Source organism: Strigops habroptila, chromosome 4, assembly GCF_004027225.2.
Source record: "Strigops habroptila isolate Jane chromosome 4, bStrHab1.2.pri, whole genome shotgun sequence".
Taxonomy (NCBI): domain Eukaryota; kingdom Metazoa; phylum Chordata; class Aves; order Psittaciformes; family Psittacidae; genus Strigops; species Strigops habroptila.
In genome coordinates, this window is record NC_046358.1 from 24,860,452 (window position 1) to 24,878,445 (window position 17,994).

Here is a 17,994-nt window from a genome sequence, read left to right on the forward strand (position 1 = left end):
ATAGCTTCCATATGAATGAAAATCGTAGGGAAATGTAGTGTGTTTTAAAAAGAGAGAAAAGAATTAAAAAAGGAGAAAAACGTGAGGGAAAGGGACAGGAGGCGCTGGACCTGTAACTTCTGTCGGGTTTCAGAGAAACCCCATCCAAAGGGTTAACTGGGGGGGCTGAGGGAGAACAGGCACCTGGGACCTCACACCCGATTGGCAGTCTTTTGTAATATATAATTTGCCTAAAATTGCTCACTGAGCACAAGCTTTTGTTTTCTAATTGATTTACGGTTTGAGCCACTTTTACCTCATCCCCTACTGTCCTGCACACAGTGCCAGCAAGTACATTACAGTGAGAAATGATAAATTACTGTGCACTTGTGATGCTAATGCATCAAGAGTAAAAAAACCTGCATACTACATGGAGCTTCATGCATTAAGAGTGTCATGCAAAGATAGAGCTATGCAAAAAATCATTTGTAACTTCTGAAATAACCGTTTGATCATTTACTTCAATTCATCTCTGAGAACTAATTGAACCTGAAGGTTAAAATTTACGCTGTTATGGCTTTCCATCTGTGAATTGGAACAAAGTTCTAAAGAAGGTGTGTGAGCACTTAAAGCTGCCTGTGTTTTTTAAAGTTTTAATGAGCTAATTGATCAGGAAAGCTACAGGTATTGCAGGTTCTTAAAGCCTTTTTCAAATCTAAATACTTTGCTTGTGTTGATGACAATTACAGTATGCATTCCTAAAGGGCATTGCTCAATTTTTAGATAGGAGCATGTGTAGATGGGTTAATGCAGATACTATCTAATCAGTGTTTGTCACCAAAACTATTCAAATAGTTTAATCTGATTTGTTTCAAAGATATAACGCAACTTTTATTGAACTAGTATAAAGGAAGAATTGAAAATTTTATATATTTTTTTCTTGCATTTGTGAAATACTGTACTGATATCCCAGAGAAGAGGAAAATGTAGAAGTTGGTGAAACCCAGTGTGTGCGTATTGTCTAATTTCTCTCCCCCACACTGCATCAAGGGCTGGATTTTGTTTTACCTTCACATACTCAGTCCACCTTAAATTTTTTATTTTTTTTTACAATGTCTGTGGGTTCCAGTCTTGAAATATGAAGAAACAGATTTATGGCGGCTGCTGGGCACAACAAATTAAGTTGACAGTGATGTATGAGAGCATAATAGCATGATGATCCCTCTGTAGCGCGGCTGGACGCCTCCTGCTTCATTTGGCTCTTGTTAGGATCTGTTAGGCAGCTAAATAATGAAATTCTGCTGACTGATTTCTGATTTCTCTTTTCTTTCTCTTTTCACCTTTTTCTGAAACTTGCATTTCCCAGACCAGCAAACTGCCCTTAAAGGATTCTTTCACTTATGACGACTACAGGTTGGTCTGTTGTTTAATTTCTTAATAAATAATAAATAAATAAATATTTGATAAATAAAAAATTTCTCGATAAATATGCAGACTTTAATTGTTACAAAGGAATAGTCATTATGAGCAGTTAATTTAGCTAACTGCCACACGTAGTCTGAGATTAGGACAGTAATTCGTTGTTTCTGAAGAAAATCCTTCCGCTGACGTTGCAGGAGGTTTGGGTTTAATTTTTTTTAAATTACTTTTTTATTTTTATAAAAAGGCTTTACCATCACATACTAGTAAAAACTAGTATTTACAGTGGCTGTTGAACAGGAAGAGATGGAGAACTTAAGTTGTACATGTGAAGCAGGAGTGTCATTTGGAGGTGCTATAGGGAGCGACTAGATAAAAATAAGAATAATTAAGATAATGAGAGCTTTAATTCTGTTAAGTAATTAAAGTAGCATGAATAAAAGGCATTCATGAGGTCTTACAGGGACTTTTTTAGGCTAGTTGTACTTCTGGGTAAGTGTATGAAAGTGGGGTTTCCAAAGCATGCCCCCTTCCCTGATATGGTCCCTGAGGAACAAGCCAACTTGCATGTGAAGTGGTCTAAAATTTTGCAGATAAATTACCACAATTAAAAAGAAACATATTGCTATGATATTTAAAATAGTGTTTGTATATCCACAATTTTAGTTTGCTTTTTAGAAATTAAGTAGATTTCAATTTGACAGCATCTTTCTAAGCAATCTGTAATCCTTCTGAAAGTCTAATTCTGTATATTAAGTACTTGAAGTCTATGCAAACTAAAATTATTTTGACCTTCTCCTGGTGATATACTTTTTTTTCCTAAAAAACCCATAACAAATATATGTATTAAGGCCAGAAGCATTCTTTTTTTTTTCCCATTTAGCATTTATTATTAATTTTTGTCTGAAATAAAACCATAATTTTAGAAAATACTGAAATGTTAAGATTTTCTGGAGTAGGTAGCTGGCATTCTATTTGCTTAACCTGGCTTAGAAGGGGATTAAATGATGTCTGTGTGATCTAAATTATGTTACACTTTCATCATTCTTTTTACCTGGATATCTGTTTGGAGTATTGAGGTTTTTTCTCTTCTTTATTCTGTTAAGGAAAAAATTTAGCAATACTGATCTAAGTCAAAAGTTTGCAAACTGAAGAGACGTGCTTACCAAAATATCATGTATGTATCAGGTGACAACACTGGTTTCCAGTTCAGGCAGTACATAAGCTTTTTAGGGAGCAAGGGGAAAAATACGTTCTGGCTCGTACAAGAGTCTGCGCGTAGATGAGAGTTACTGCTGCCAAGCAGTAGCTGTGAGCTACTCTGGAGCCTGCAGAAGTAGCTGACCCCGGGTTTAGGATGTGTGGTGAGAGGTGTCTGTGCAGTGAAGGGTTGGGGCAGCAGAAGGAGGCACAGGGGTGGGCACTGGTTGAGGTAACGGAAGGTATGAAGGTTCTGTTGCAAAGAGTGCAGAAGAGGGGCGGGATTAAAATCATGGTTTGGGAATTGGTCTGTGTGCATGTCTTGGAAACCTTAAGAGCTGCTCCTTCTCCTATGAGTGTATTGCCTTCTACTGTTACTATAGTCAGTGTGACTGTTACTATAGTCAGTGTGATCTTTAAGAAAACTAAATTTGGAAACTCCCAGCCTGAATGATTGCTTCAGGTTGCACTACAGTCAATTAATCATATTTTGATGTTTTGAGCATTGACCATCTAATGTTTTTAACTTTTGTAGATGGGCAGTTTCCTCTGTTATGACACGGCAGAACCAGATTCCAACAGAAGATGGTTCCAGAGTTACGTTGGCTCTAATACCTTTATGGGACATGTGTAATCATACTAATGGACTGGTAAGGATTTCTTCAGTGTAGCTGAAGACCTTTAGGGCTTAAGTATTAAGCCTTTCAACTGCCGTAGAACAGTTCAATAACACTTTTCATTATGCTTCTTAACACAGGTGTTTTATCTTCCCAAGTGACCCTAAAAAACTAATATCTGAAAGAAAAGTTTGTCAGTTCCTTAAATGTCTTACAATAGCTTTTCAGGGAGAACTTTCTTCATCTAGAGAAAACTTTAGAAGTTGTTGGATACTTAGAGTTATGCCTCGTACATGTATAATCAGTTTTGTTCCTGTTTCCAGGCTGAAAAAGATTCACAATACTGGACAGAACTGTTCTGAGAATAGGAGAGCAGACAGTGATGGAGGCTGCCTCTTGTAGCTACCACTAGGGAAAGTGGTTAGAAATTTGCAACTGAGAAATACTGCCTGCTCTCCTAACCATGCCCAAAGAGCCTTGTTATAGAGACAGCAACAAGAACAAAGCCTAGTTCAACAAAAACAGAACATCTCTCACTACATCAAAGAAACAAAATGCAAAAATACAACTTTAGGGCATATTAAACATTTAAAAGGTGACATATGTATATAGAAAGCCAGACCTGTTGACATTTTGGCTTTCGTGAGCTAGCTCAGAGCACAAGGTCTTGATTTCATTAACAGGCTAGTTAATGTTGAAGTGAGGAAATGGAAAGCTGTAAGAGGATGGTTTATCGATGATATTTAGGCAATCTCATGTATGCTTCAAAGTTCATACCCTCCAATTGTGTTTCCAGTAGATAGTATTATTTATTGTAAGCAATGAATATGACCATACTATTCAAGTAATCTGGCTCTTTTGTGGGAGAGTTGAACTGAGTGTTAGGACAGCAGCTTGTGTTAGTATTGTTGGTATAAGAAAATTGTAAAGCAAGTAGTTTCTCACTTGACATTTAGGTAATTTATAATTAGTATGACTGTACCAAATATAGCACTTTAGGCTAGGCTACAAAGTTGCAAGTGTTCGGGGTTTTTTTGTTTATATATTTTCCTTATTAAAAGGTGATTGCGTGTTGTTCTTTAACAGTGATTCTTGCCTTTCACTGTTTGTTATGCAATCTCATAACTTTGATTTAGCAATAAAGCTTGAATGAGAGTTTTCAATATAAAGAAAATTCAGGAAATTGTAAATAAAATTCAGAAATGTATGTTTTTGTAATAGAAGTCTTAGCTGCAAGCATCAGTACTTCCTGTACCCTTTTCCTGCTGGGCATCTCTTTCAGGTGCTTTTGCAGAGACTTGTCTGTATTCATTAGACAACTCTTAATGAATGCCTTCAAAGTTGGGATTAGAGAAAAGAGGAAGAGAATTAAGGTTCTGGGAGGGAAAAAATTAAGTAGCCTATATTAAAAGAGCAGCTCATTATGTTGTTTTAATCATTCAAACTTCTATTTAAATTGATAAAGTAATTTTTATTTTTATTATGCTCTTTAGCAGTGGGTTTGATATGGAGCCAGCCTCTGGAGCTAAACCTGCTAATGCAGTAGTATGTCAGGGTTGGAAGCACTTTTTTATGCTGAAGTATATCCTAAAGGGTGGGGGGGTGGGGTGCTGAACTTAAGCATTTTGTATGTGTATACAGACTTCACTCACTTGTTTCATATTTCTCCAGAAAATAGTTTAAATGTCTATCCTTCCTAAATCTATAAACAACTGGAATATGGATAACAGCTTAAGAAAAGCTACTAAACCTACTTTTGTTGTGTTTTGGTTTCCTTCTACTACCAGAGATGGGGGAAAAACTGCTAAGATAACTAAGCTGCTAAAACAACTGTAAGCTGTCTGTATTATAGTCTATATTATTGTAGAGTGAGAAAAGGGTAGGTTCTGCTCTAATCATAGCGCATCCCTTGAAAATACACGAAAGGAATTGTTCTTCATTTCAAGAAATTAGGAAACAAAAGATGGCATAGTATGTGCCCGTCTTGTCTATTCCAAATGTAGTGCTGAAATACTTCTCAAATTGGCCAGCTACTATATATCCCTGTTCTTGCTTTATTCCACAGGGCCCCTTTCCATTGGCTAGATAATAAAATGCTCTTTGGGTTTTAACTAGAGCTAGCTCCATCCAGCTTTTTTGTTCTTCTGACCCTATTAATTAGATCAACCTGGCTCTAAGAACTATATCAAAATGGCTGTCTTCATGCATTTCTCATTGTTATTCTTTAGTGGGATTGTATTTTGACAGTCAGAGGTTGATTACCAGTTCTGACAGAGCTTTGAATAAGCTACATTTTGCCCGTTGGGCTGGGTCCATCCTTAATCACTGACCAAGCAGACTACTGCATGCTTTATACACAACTTGAAATTCATGTATCAGTCTGTTTCAGAAATAAAACTGAAGGGATGCAATTTGTCAGCTATCATGTGGGAAGAGAAGTAAACACCCTGTTAATTCTCTTACATGACTACTATTAAAAGAAAGAGGAAATAAGAGTCTAGCACTCCATTATGTTTTATAGAAGAGCCTTTCAGAAGCACTGCTGTTTCTAGTTTTTTTGATGTGTGGTGTTTTTATATTTGCCTTTATGGAAGAAAAAAAAAATCCAAAAAATGAGCAGTGTTCTAGTGAAGCATGCTTCAACTGACAGAATCCTTCTCTTAACATACTGGAATTTTCCCAGTCCTTGAAAGCCTCCTTTTCCACAGGCATTTCAAGAGACTGGGATAGACTTTTCACATTCAGAAGTCTTTCATTGAGTTTACACACGAAGAAAATTTTAGGCTGTATTGTGTGGCTCTCGTATTCTTTTCTGATCTCGATACACCACAAACCCATAGTAGACCTGTGGTGGTGGCATCCTCAGGCAGAGTAGTGCTGCAATCCTCCACAGGGCCGGACTGCTCGTGCTTGGGGCTGCTGTCTTGGATTTGCTGCATCGGGGACAAGTTCCCCATGCTCACTTTGTGAAAGCACTGTTATGGCTGACAAATGCTTGATGATGCAAGCAGCCTAAACTATTATCGTGTAAACCATCAACCAAGCTTTCAAAATAATTCATGGAGTTCTGTCTTTGGACAAACTGCAACCAAGGTGGGAATCCGGGTATACTGCAACTCATGTGTCTGCCAGCTTACAAAAAAGTATGTTTTCACTTAGGAAGGCTGAGAGAGAATCTTCAGCTTATTCTCGTTTTGTTTTTTTTTTTCCCCAGGCCAAGAGCATATTTTTCCATAAGTTAGCTTTGTCAGGGCTGAATTCAGAATACCTACCGTAAAAGTTGCTTCCTGATCATTCAGCAGCTTATATTTCATCCTGTGGCCGAACCTGTACTGGCATCTAATATTACTCAAGAAGATGCTGTTTGTCACTTTATAAAAGTATTGCATTTTTAGGATAGCCTTACTTGGTAGTGTAAAGACCCCTTTACAGTTCTGTAATTTTTTTTTTGAAAAGTACAGGTTTGTTAAAGTTTATCCTCTTCCATTGCCTGCTACCATAAAAAAAAAATCTTTTAGCATTTTAAGAGTATTGCTTAACTTTTAGATAAAGGGATTATTTGCAAGTAAATTATAATTCTCTGAAGACTGTATCCCCTAAAGATCCACAGTTATCTAATCCTTTTTCATTGAGAGATCAAAAATGTGTTGGCAGTTGAAGGATAAAGCATAGCATATAGTGCTGTCAGTGCCTTGCTCCCTTGGGCCTCATGGGAGCTACTGAAAGCTCCAGAACTTTTTAACAAGCTGCTGGCTTTAGCATGGGACTGCCTGTGGTCTATGGAGGGTACTTCTCTCAGAGCCTTCTGTTCACTTCAGGTAAGTTACTTCCTCCATTAGATTTCTTTAATGCAGAGATTTTTTTTTAAAAGAGATTGCTCAGGAGTCATAAAACAGTCAGTACCAGCTGTGCTATATTGTGCAGAGAAAGAAATATATGCAATTGCTGTTGTTAATGTGTTTCCAATAGGACGTTTTGTCAATGGTGGGAGAGAGAAATATAAAATGCTAAAGGTGCTTTTGTTCCTCTTTCCTTGGATAGATCACTACAGGCTACAATTTAGAAGATGACCGTTGTGAATGTGTAGCGCTTCAAGATTTCAAGGCTGGAGAACAGGTAGTGTGAACAGTTATCTACATAATTGTTCTTTAATTAAGTTTTGTGGGCACTTGGTAATTCCATACAGCATTTTAATAGCAGAGTGGTTGTGGATTAAGCCCTGCTACTTTAGAATGTTATTATGGTGAGTTAATTTTGTGGGAACGTGCTACCAAACTAAGTGCGCATTTTTCAGAATAAAATATTTTCTGTCACTTGGTACACCCCAACTTCAGAAGAGTTTTGATTCCTCATATTTTAGAGAACTAGTTGAAATATTTAATCACTGGTAAATGCACATACATAGGCACTGAGTTTGGTATTCTGGATAGGTTAATAAAAGGCCATATCAAAAGGACCGAAGATAAATATATTTTAGATTTGGGGCACCACTTTGAATGCAGTAGCATATTGTAGAGTCTTTCTTGACAATGTTGTTGGTTTGTTTGTTAGTCTTCATTTAACAAGAGGTTAAATGCAGTATGGTGGCCAGTCATTTACCCATGTTGTCATTCCCATACTTGGTGAAAATGAGAAAGGACCTAAAAATGTACTTACTCCCTTTCACACAGGCATGCGTGTACACACCCCTTCATCCTCAAGCAGCAAGTACCAAGGGAGAGTCTTGCAAAGATGCATGAAACAGTTCAGAATCCAGTATTTTGTTCAAAGCTGCTAAGAAACAAAAAAGAGTGTTAAAACTAGTCATGGATTGAAGACAGTGGTTCCAGGAGTGTAGGAAATCTCCAGTAGGAGGGTTCCTGTGCTGTGTCAGCAGTCAGCCTAAACCTGCAAGTGTAGTAGCACTCCGTTTTTCCTGCTCATTGTGCAACTGCAGCCAGCATGGCCAGAAAAATACTTTGTCTATGAAACATCCTGCATCTCTTGAGTTATTACCTTTAGAGTATTATTTTGCCAGTCTTACACTTTATAGTCTTTTGATTTTTCTTATATATTGTTACCTTCATTTTTTATAACAAAAATATGTCTGAAATTTTATTTTTAAGTATGTCTTTCCAGAGGTATGTTTATCCTCATTGCTATGCCGAGTTTTACAGTGATTGTATATTTTTTGTGTTGCTCTTAGAATTTGTTATGGTAGTCAAATATTTGCTGTTTTTTCCAATACTGGTATGATGAGTTAAAAGGGGTCCACAGTTCTTCCACAAGTGATCCAATTTATAATTTTCCACAGCTGGCAGTGGATGTGTCACAAAGCTGTTCTGGCTGCTCTCTCCATTTCAATTATAGAGGCTTCTTCTATTTTGATTTTATTTTAGTAGTTTCACTTTGTCTGCTATTTATCAGTTTGGGGTTTTTTTATATTTCTGTGCAAACTTTAACTGTTATTGACATCATTAAGGCACTTTAATTATATAATGCTTCAGTCTTTAATGTACTGTGCAGATGTTATTTCTTACAGTTTCAGCAGGAAGAGGGTATGATCTCTGCTTTTACTACTAAAAAATGTGAGGCAGCAGAAGTCCACAGAATCTGTCCAACACTGGCCTTGAATAACGCAGCTCTCTCATACCATTTGTGTTTTTTATAAAACAGTCTTAAAGTGTAAAAGCATACTGTATAGTCTACATATGATATGTGACTTTTATTTTAATATGGGACATATCATGGTAGTTTTAAAACCAGAGAGGGTTAGCAACTCTCTCCTTAACCACTGCCTTAAGATACCTAGGCAGGTCATTTGTTCATTATAGGAGTGTGTTACAGTACAATGTTTACTATAATTTAGTGTCAAGCATAAGCATTTAGTGCTTAGGATAAATAGTTCTAATCTGAAATTGAAAACAAAGAAAGTAAATGTCATTGTCACTACTGAGCCCTTAAGAGAACACTGTGCCTTTCTCTGTAGCTAGAGAAGAGTAGAAGTTTACAGGTATCCAGAGCACTGCTGTACCCTAAGGTTAAAAAGGGAGTCCTGTAAGTGTTGAAACTTTTTCTGATTGACAGTTCCATTATCAAACAAAAGGGGAAAATATCCTCTTGATGCTGGAGAAGACAATTGCTACTCTGACCTCTTGCCCACGTACTTCATACAGCCTAGCCCTGAATTAAACACTTCTTGGTTATATTTAGGATCTTCTACAATGTGAATTAAGTAACCTATATGCTTTAGATGAAGAGTTCAGAGTACAACACAAAAATAACTACTGGCTGAACATAGATCGGATCTCTCCGTGTGATATACTGTGGTATATCTATGTCTTAAGGTAACATCTAAACAAAAGCAAAGTTGATTCATCAGCAGTGTAGGTTACTCTTTTGGGTGGACATAGGGAGAGGAAGATGACCCCAGAAACACCATTTCTTTTAATAGGCCCTCCTTGTCTCAGATTTTTTAGTCTTTGAAAGGCATAGGATCATTGAATGCTTATTTCCATGTATGGGTATTCTATAAGTGTGAGAAAACAAAGCATTTTTATTTTAAAGTATAGAATAAGAACCTCTTTTTTCCTTTCAAAGTCTCTCAAACATGGATATGTTTACATCTACCTCTAAAGTACATTGCCACATTCTATACAGCATTTGAATTGACGTCGGAAAACAAAGCGTGTTTCTTTCTATAACCAAATATACCTTGTACTCAGAATAGTAACTCTTTCAGGAAATAACTTCCAAATTATGTCAGTTTTGTGAGCTGATCTTAAGCTTTTTTTCCTGTCCCTTCAACTTCTCTTTTCATCCTTCTAGATTTACATTTTTTATGGCACTCGGTCAAACGCTGAATTTGTGATCCACAGTGGTTTTTTCTTTGATAATAATTCACATGACAGAGTGAAAATAAAGCTTGGCGTGAGTAAAAGTGACAGGCTGTATGCTATGAAGGCAGAGGTCTTAGCTCGTGCTGGTATCCCAACGTAAGTAAAACACAATGCCATGGTTTTTTTAAATATTTCTGAAGTACATAGTGTCCAGTAGAGCACATATAAAGCTGTTCTATGATAGTTTTCTCGGGTGTAATATTTCTCCTGTTTGTGTAACAAATTATAGTTATTGTAATAACATTTACAGAAGTTCTCTGAGCTATATTATCATCTAATTTGGACCATATATAAGGGAAAAAGCCTTTGCTTTAATAACCATTTGAACAAAAGCAGAGTAAGGATTAATTTAAAGCAATCTGTGGGTTTTCTTTCTTTCCTATCCCTTGCAGACATACTATGATGCTCAGTATGCGAACCACAGCATTTTCCTTTAGTCTTTTCAGTCTAGAGGGTACTGTTAGGAGCAGCAGACGTGAAACATTGCATTTTCATGAATGTACTATAAAAGCTGTATAAAAATAATTGTAAGTGTAAAATTGTAGAGATAATTGTTCTTTTCAGACACAGGTTAGGGGAGCTTTTTTCCAGTTAGAACTAGTATTACCTAATTTTTTAAAAGTTACTTTTATAACAGTGCATTTGTTGTATACTTGTAAGGTGTTTTATGTTGAAATGAGTTCAAAGGTACAACAATAGAGCTTACATTTACTGTTGTTGTTTGTTTCTTTTATTAGTTCTAGTGTTTTTGCCTTGCACTCCACTGAGCCTCCAATCTCTGCCCAGCTTTTGGCTTTCCTTCGAGTGTTTTGTATGTGCGAAGGTAAGATGTTTTATAAAGATATCCAAACCAAATGTTAATTAGGTTATGTTTGGGGGTTAGTTGTTTGTTTGTTGTTGGCATTGTGTTGTTTGGGGTTTTTTTAATGCAGGAATGTGATGGACATTTATATAAAATGTTAAGCTGGAAGACTGGAAAAATTGAGGAGTTGAGGTTAAAAAGGGATCTATAAACCAGTGAGAAACTCAGTCTTTTGCCATGTTGCCTGCAGGAATATTTCAGTAACATAGGCTAACATAGGCTATTCTGCAACTCCTAAAGCATAGCCGATACATTTTTTTATGGTTGGTTTGTTTGTTTTTTTATCTCCCAGGCTGTTGTGAATGAGTGAGCTTTGGAGCTTGATCTTTAGTTCTTAGGTTAAAAAATGATTCACAGAACAAGATTATGCAGGACTTGGGGGTTGTAAAAAATGCTTAAAATCATAGCAGATTAGCCATTGCTGCTAGAATCACTTAGCTATGATATTGGAATGTTCTGTACTGTAGGAGAAATATGAAAGAGACATTTCAAAGATTGGTATTTTAAATATTTTTGTTAATTCATAAGCTAAAACCAACTTATATATTTGCAAACTGTTTTTGTAGTGTTTCTCTTATGTTAGGGGTTTGGGGAGGAATATGTGTACAATTAATAAATATTCACCTAATTTGTGCATGTGAAACTTTTGATTAAATGTTTGTAATAGCTGCTTGCTGCCTAGGTGCAGTTTTGGAGGTTATAGATGTGATAGTGTTTCATGACAGTGAATTTCCTTGCAGTTAGGGATGCTGTGCACATGACGTGGATTTTAATACCAGTAGGAATACTTAATTTGTTAGGGTTTTGCATGTGCTTTATTTGCTGTCTTTAACAAAAACAACCTAACTTATTTAGTTTCATGCCTTCACTGCATCCTGTCATCCATCTTTTAGAACATAGTAAGAAACTGGAATAGAATAGTTCAGTTGGAAGGGACCTACAGCAATCATCTAGTCCAACTGCCTGACCACTTCAGGGCAGTAAATTCAAGTAAAGAAAATTTTAGGATGCTGATGAGGGGTGAATTTTGGCTCGGAGAAGAAAATGTAGCTAGTGGACAATTTAATTGCATTTCTCTGATGTGAATAAGCTGAGCACAATCATATATGTCTTAAATACTGTAGAAGAAAACTGTTTGTTGAGAAACTACATGCAAGTGGTCTGTGAAGTTTGTGATAGCTGCTTTGCAGGAGTGAAATTTGGTAATTAAAAGATTAATGGAATTTGTGTAATGTCAAGGAGCTGCTAAACATTTTCTGCTCTGTGTGAGGTTTTTTTGATGGATGTCTTTTCTGACCAACTGTAGGGAGTTTCTGCTACTGAAAAAGATTACCAAAACAATAGGGGAAAAAAAATTCCATTGCTGTTTGCACACTCTGGCCTGTTCCTTTTATTACCAAAGTTCACTGAACTCTTTCAAGAATTGCTCCCTTTGGCTTATCAAGCATTATACAAAACATTGTCTTGCTGTTACAGAGTTATGCTGTGTTTGAGAGGCTATGACATATAAAGTATCTTTATTTCCATATGGAGCAGAAGGTTGGTCCATTTTTTGCTAACTTCAAGACTTCCAGTTGTCTCTTCAAGGAGAACCCTAGAAATAACCAGCATATCTGATAATTCTTATTTGAGGAGAGGTGGTTTTTTTGTTAGCTGCTCAAAGCTATACTATTGAAAATAAAGCTTTCTGCAGTTTGTCAACTGACAAAGTGAATGATGAGATTATTTTTTAACAGATTGGTTTTATGCTTATTGCAGAAGAGCTGAAGGAACACTTGATAGGCGAGCATGCCATTGACAAAATCTTCACTCTAGGGAACTCTGAGTTTCCCATTAGCTGGGACAATGAAGTTAAACTCTGGACATTCCTAGAAGCTAGAGCATCCCTTCTCTTGAAAACCTATAAAACAACTGTGGAGGTAAAATTATCATTATCATTACATGTAATTTAAATGTCTGAAATGTCCTGTGTTATGATTGTAGGAAAAGATATTTTGTCCCCCATCTTGTCTTTACAAACTTCAGTCTGAATGTTAGCATGTAATTAATTCTGTCCTTTTTAAACTGTAGAAGCAGATTTGCATTATCTAAGGAAAATCAAATAAGATTGCAAAAAAGAAAATTTTGTTAATGTAATTTTGTTAATGTATTTTTTCTTTGATTCTCCAAATAGAGGCTACCTGCTCTTTCTCTGCAAGTGAAATGGGGAATCAGTTTCAACTTGCTGTCTGTTAGACTTAGTGTCACTTACTGTTAACTCAGAGAAGAGTTGAGCGATTTTTTTTTATTGTGTTGCTTGTTATTAACAAACTTGCTTTTTTCTTTTCTAACAGGATGATAGGTCCTTCTTGGAGACCCATGACCTTACTTCACATGCGATAATGGCCATCAAATTGCGCTTAGGTGAAAAAGAGATCTTGGAGAAAGCAGTGAAGAGTGCAGCTGCTAGCCGAGAGTATTACACCAAACAAATGGCAGAAGGAGCTCCGCTTCCTAAATATGAAGAGAGCAATATTGCCTTGTTGGAGAACACTGTGGCAGACTCTAGACTCCCTATTGTCTTGAGAAACCTAGAAGATGTGGGAGAGCAAGAGGACTTAAAGATTGATGAAGCTATTAATGCTGAAGTCACAGAGAATGGGTTTGTAAATGGTGAAAACTCTCTATTTAATGGGACCAAATCAGAAAGCGAAAATCTAAATAAAGAGAAAAGCAACAGAGAGACTGAAGATGCCAAAGAATCTTCTTCAGAAAGTACTGATGAGGTTAAAGAATAGTCCTAACATTTTACTTTCTTGTGAAATTAAATTAGCTGAAGTTTATGAACAGTGCATTTATGTTGGTGTGTTTCTTTGTTAACATTTCTCTTTCTGCAGAGAAAAATGGTTTTGCTGCTTTATATAAAAATGAATTTTTAAGTTATTTAAAAGATTTAGCATCCCTTTTCAATTAAGATTGCCATCTTGCTTTCAGGCAAAAACTGGGGAAAGAGGTGCCTTTGGAAGATTTTGCAGCCCTTTGTTGAACCAAATGTATTTTCTTCCTGGGGAAGAATTAAGCTCTTCTATCTGCTGTGCTTTTGTTGTTCTGTCACTCTGACTACCGAAATTAAAAGCTTGCTCTGCCTCCTGCCAAGAAAAGCAGAAGGCAGGACTGACTCGGTATTCAGCATGAAGGTGGGAAAGCAGTACAGCAGAAAGCTGGATAAGAGGATCAGAAACTTGGGAGACTGGAGGAAAACCTGTTTAAAATCAGGTATGCCAGTCCAGAGAAAGGTAAGGTGGCAACCTTATGATTGGTAGTTTTAAATGTTGATGAGAATCCAAATTGTATACACTTAAAGTGATCTCTGAAGATTTCAGTTTACTTTGTTTCTTGTTTACTGTATAAAAATATCTCATCTTTCTTCTTCAGTCAGAGTTAGGCTGCTACAATACAACATTCACCAACTTTTAAAGGCTGACTTCCTTTTATTTCCAGGTGGTACTTTTTATTTACAAGGTTGGCAGATGCTGCTGGAGAGTTTGAAAGCAGATAGGCCAAGCCACGGCTTTAAACTGTACTGTTCAAAGCGAGGTCGCTTCCCAGCTGCTTCAGGTTTTCACAGCTAGCTAGAGATTTTCAAAGCTACACTTTTGACTAAACCATTATTAAAAAGGAAAATATGATTAATATTCCTGTCTGCTACTCCTTCCTTTCTCTGTTGTTGGATGTAACATTGAATGTGACATGGTTACCTGATCTTACTCTACTTATCTTTTGGTTAAGATATTAATTGATGCTGTTTTCTTGAAGGAAATGGCAGGCAGGCTAATGTATCTTTGGCCCAAGTCCAGACCACAGCCAAGTCTGCAGTATGCTTTGCCATTTAGATTGCATCTCCATCTGATGCACATTTCTTGGGATACCTCCGCAAGTTAAGCAGGTCTACTGTCTTGAGCGGTTTTGGTCACCCTCATACTATGTTTTGATTTCTAGATGAAAACAATACAATCATAGTATAGTGAAATACCAGAACAAGGGTAATTCCAAGGCTTGACTTCGAAATTACCTGGGTACTGGGAGGAGAGGAAGGCGGAATATTTTTATTTTGTGGGTGAATGGAGAGGAATGTAAGTGATTTAATTCTGTTCTCAATATTAAGGACTTTGTCTTTTACCTTTGTGTCCTTAAGTTCAAGATAATGCATAAAATGGACAAGCTTGGACAATTGTTTAAAGCTGTTGAAATTGTTAAAGGTTGATGTTGCAACCTGCTCATCCAAGATCAGTTACAGTAAAATATCTCTTGGCATATTCATAGTTTTATTAGATTTTGCTTCTTTTATACTGCAACTTGGAAATGTGTTTTTGCATAAATCTTTGGTGCAATACACATGATAAGTAGTGACTTTCGGGTTGTCATAGCAGTTTTGGTGTTCAGCTAGTATCAGTGTGGGGAAAATAGGAAAAAAAATTAGTTTTTTAAAGAATATTTCACTAAGAATGGCACATTGCCATTGCACCTTGGATATTGCTTCACCACTAACAAGATGCTGGACCGGTATTTTTGTAACTATATGCTGCCTTTGGTAGAATGTTATGAATTATTGTCTTGACAGTTTAAATGTCATACAAAAGTCATTACATTAAGGTTTTTATTAGGACCAATATTCCATTTCTGTTTCTGCCACTTACATTGCACAACATTGTACTAGATACTATGATGCAATTCTGAAACTAGCCTTCCCTGAAAACTATAACTGTAATTCAGAATTTAAATGCTTTGATTCATCTGATACACTGTATTTTGTTCCAGTATTTGCTGATATCTATGGCTTAGCAAAGCCTGTGGTCACCATAGGACAGAATGTGTGGGTTTTCTTGAATAAAATATAGTTCTACCATGTTTACTGTAGTGAGTGTATTCCACAAACAAACCTCCTACCTGCTACCGCTGTATCTTTTGGGATCTGTTCGGAGAGGAATAACTGTCCAGGTACAGATAAAGATTCAAGGAGAAATAGCTGGGGGGAAAATAAAAAAGAGTGATTCTAGTAAACAGAAAGGGAAAGTGGTCTGTTAAGCGCATGGTCAAATTCTTATCTTCATCTGTTACTGTTATTTAGAAAAATATGTTGCACACAATAAAAATAGTGAGTAATCTAATTTTGCAATTTGCATTTTTCCTCTGTGCATGTAATGGTTTCTCAGAAGCACTAACCTAAAACTTAAGCTTTTGAAAACTGAGGTGAAAACAAAAAAAATTGGCACTGATGAGCCCTTATTACCATCTGTCATGAAAACAGACCTTTCAAAGCATTTTAAAGTTAACTTTCTTCATAATGTTTGGTTAAGAGGCTGTTCACACTAATCCCAGGCTAAATGCCAAATCTTGCTTCTGTTTAGCTAGCTATCTGAAGTATTCCTGTAAGAAAGACATCACTTGGATTTCTCGGACTGTTCTCCAAAAACAAAATGGGAGGGGGGAAAAAAAAAACCCTTTTGAATTTTACATGAACCTACCTACTGATGAATCATTTCCCTAACAACCCATAACTCCTTCAGCTCTATGCTGCAAGATGATGTCCGTACAGCCCTGTTGATAAAGTCAAATATACAAAATGGAGTAACAACCTCCATTCTGAAAAAATGCTTTTAAAGTATATAAATGCAACCTTAGCTGAAGTGCTGTCATGAAACAAAGAAGAGCTGAGAGCCTTTTGGCTCTGGAGGTAGGATCTTGGCTAAAATAAGTTGTGTTTTAGCATCTTGGCTAAAATAAGTATTCCTTCGTTTGGATGTCATTAAAAGGCAGTATGAGCAGAAAATCTATGCAACTCAACAGTAGCTGCATTCTTGAGCCTAATTTGCCTTTAGAGAGGACTGATCATGATAAGAGTCATGGAACTTGCATGTTTCAAAGGTACACTGGAAGATTTAGGTTACACAAGCTGTTCTCTAATTCACATGTTTAGAAACAGTATTTAGTATCTGCTGCTGCGACTTTTATCACTCTTACTTTATTGAAAGGCATGTGAAGTAATTATGAAACGTAGTTAGAAGTGTTTCAGTCTGACACAATAAATGTGCTTCCAAAATCTATTGGTTTTTTCTTTTCTGGATGGAAAGCCGGCCCTTGCTATTTCTCGTACTCTATGCCAAACAGGAGTGTTCAGAAAAAAACATTGCTCTTTCAAATTTATCTGGTGAAGCAGCACCCATTCCTTTTTCTCTAGAAGCTTTTTAACTGATCCTTGAAGTCAAATATGACCCATGGTTTTCACATAATTACCATCTATATTTAATAGTTTCTAACATGCTTCCTTCTCTGAGTGCACTGCTTGCTATATGAACTACAGCACAGAAATTGGTGACTCATGGTTAGAAGAGCTTCCTTAGCCTTTCTCGGTTTCTCCATCTACTTCCTAACAAATGCCACAAGTTTGGAAACTATGTGGAGGATTTTTCAGTTAAAATTAAAAAAAAAAAATCATACTTAAGAAAAAAAGCCACAAATGGGTTCCTTGGGGGTTTGTGTCTCCTTACGTTCAGTGCTGTACTCGGTGTAGTTCAAAACTGCATGAAAGACTGCTATAGAGTTAGTGTACCTGACATGAACTTGACCTTCAGTAACAGAAATGAAATCTATAATAATTTATTTGGTGAAAAACACAAATTGGAATTTTGCCAAATGCCAAAGCACGCACCCTGCAGTACCAAGCAGAAACCAGAACACCCCCTTTTTAAGATTTTTTTTTGTAGCCTTTTGCTGAATATGGAGTGCTCTAGTGCTTATATTCCTGGATTATCAGTTAACAGGCTTTAAAATATGCTTGAATAAGCTGTTTCGTGTAGCAGCGTACATTGGGTGGTATATGGTGCTCATGTATTTCTAACATGATTTTTTGCCTATTGTTAGTCTTAAACAATGATATTTTCAATGTACGTAGACATCAAACTTCACTTACAAATTAAATAATATCTTTTTTTATCCACATTGCTAGCATCATGAACTGAACCTAGCCGTTTACAAAAGCAATCAAGTTGGTTGTCAGTGT

General features: G+C 36.5%; 1 protein-coding gene across 7 annotated transcripts in view; it reads left to right on the forward strand.

Annotated features, from left to right (window-relative positions):
- Nucleotides 1-16,102, forward strand: part of SETD3 (SET domain containing 3, actin histidine methyltransferase) — a 62,360-nt gene extending 46,258 nt beyond the window's left edge. For 6 of the 7 annotated variants that reach the window (XM_030482259.1, XM_030482258.1, XM_030482257.1 and 3 more), the window contains 7 exons: nt 1,346-1,392; nt 3,134-3,248; nt 7,257-7,331; nt 10,023-10,189; nt 10,831-10,916; nt 12,714-12,874; nt 13,289-16,102. In XM_030482259.1, coding sequence (XP_030338119.1) covers nt 1,346-1,392; nt 3,134-3,248; nt 7,257-7,331; nt 10,023-10,189; nt 10,831-10,916; nt 12,714-12,874; nt 13,289-13,732 — 1,095 coding nt within the window. In that variant the 3' untranslated portion in view covers nt 13,733-16,102. Of the gene's footprint in view, nt 1-1,345; nt 1,393-3,133; nt 3,249-3,355; nt 3,405-7,256; nt 7,332-10,022; nt 10,190-10,830; nt 10,917-12,713; nt 12,875-13,288 lie in introns of those variants that run through there. The other variant, XM_030482262.1, reaches the window with a different exon arrangement.
- The last annotated feature ends 1,892 nt before the right edge of the window (nt 16,103-17,994 follow it).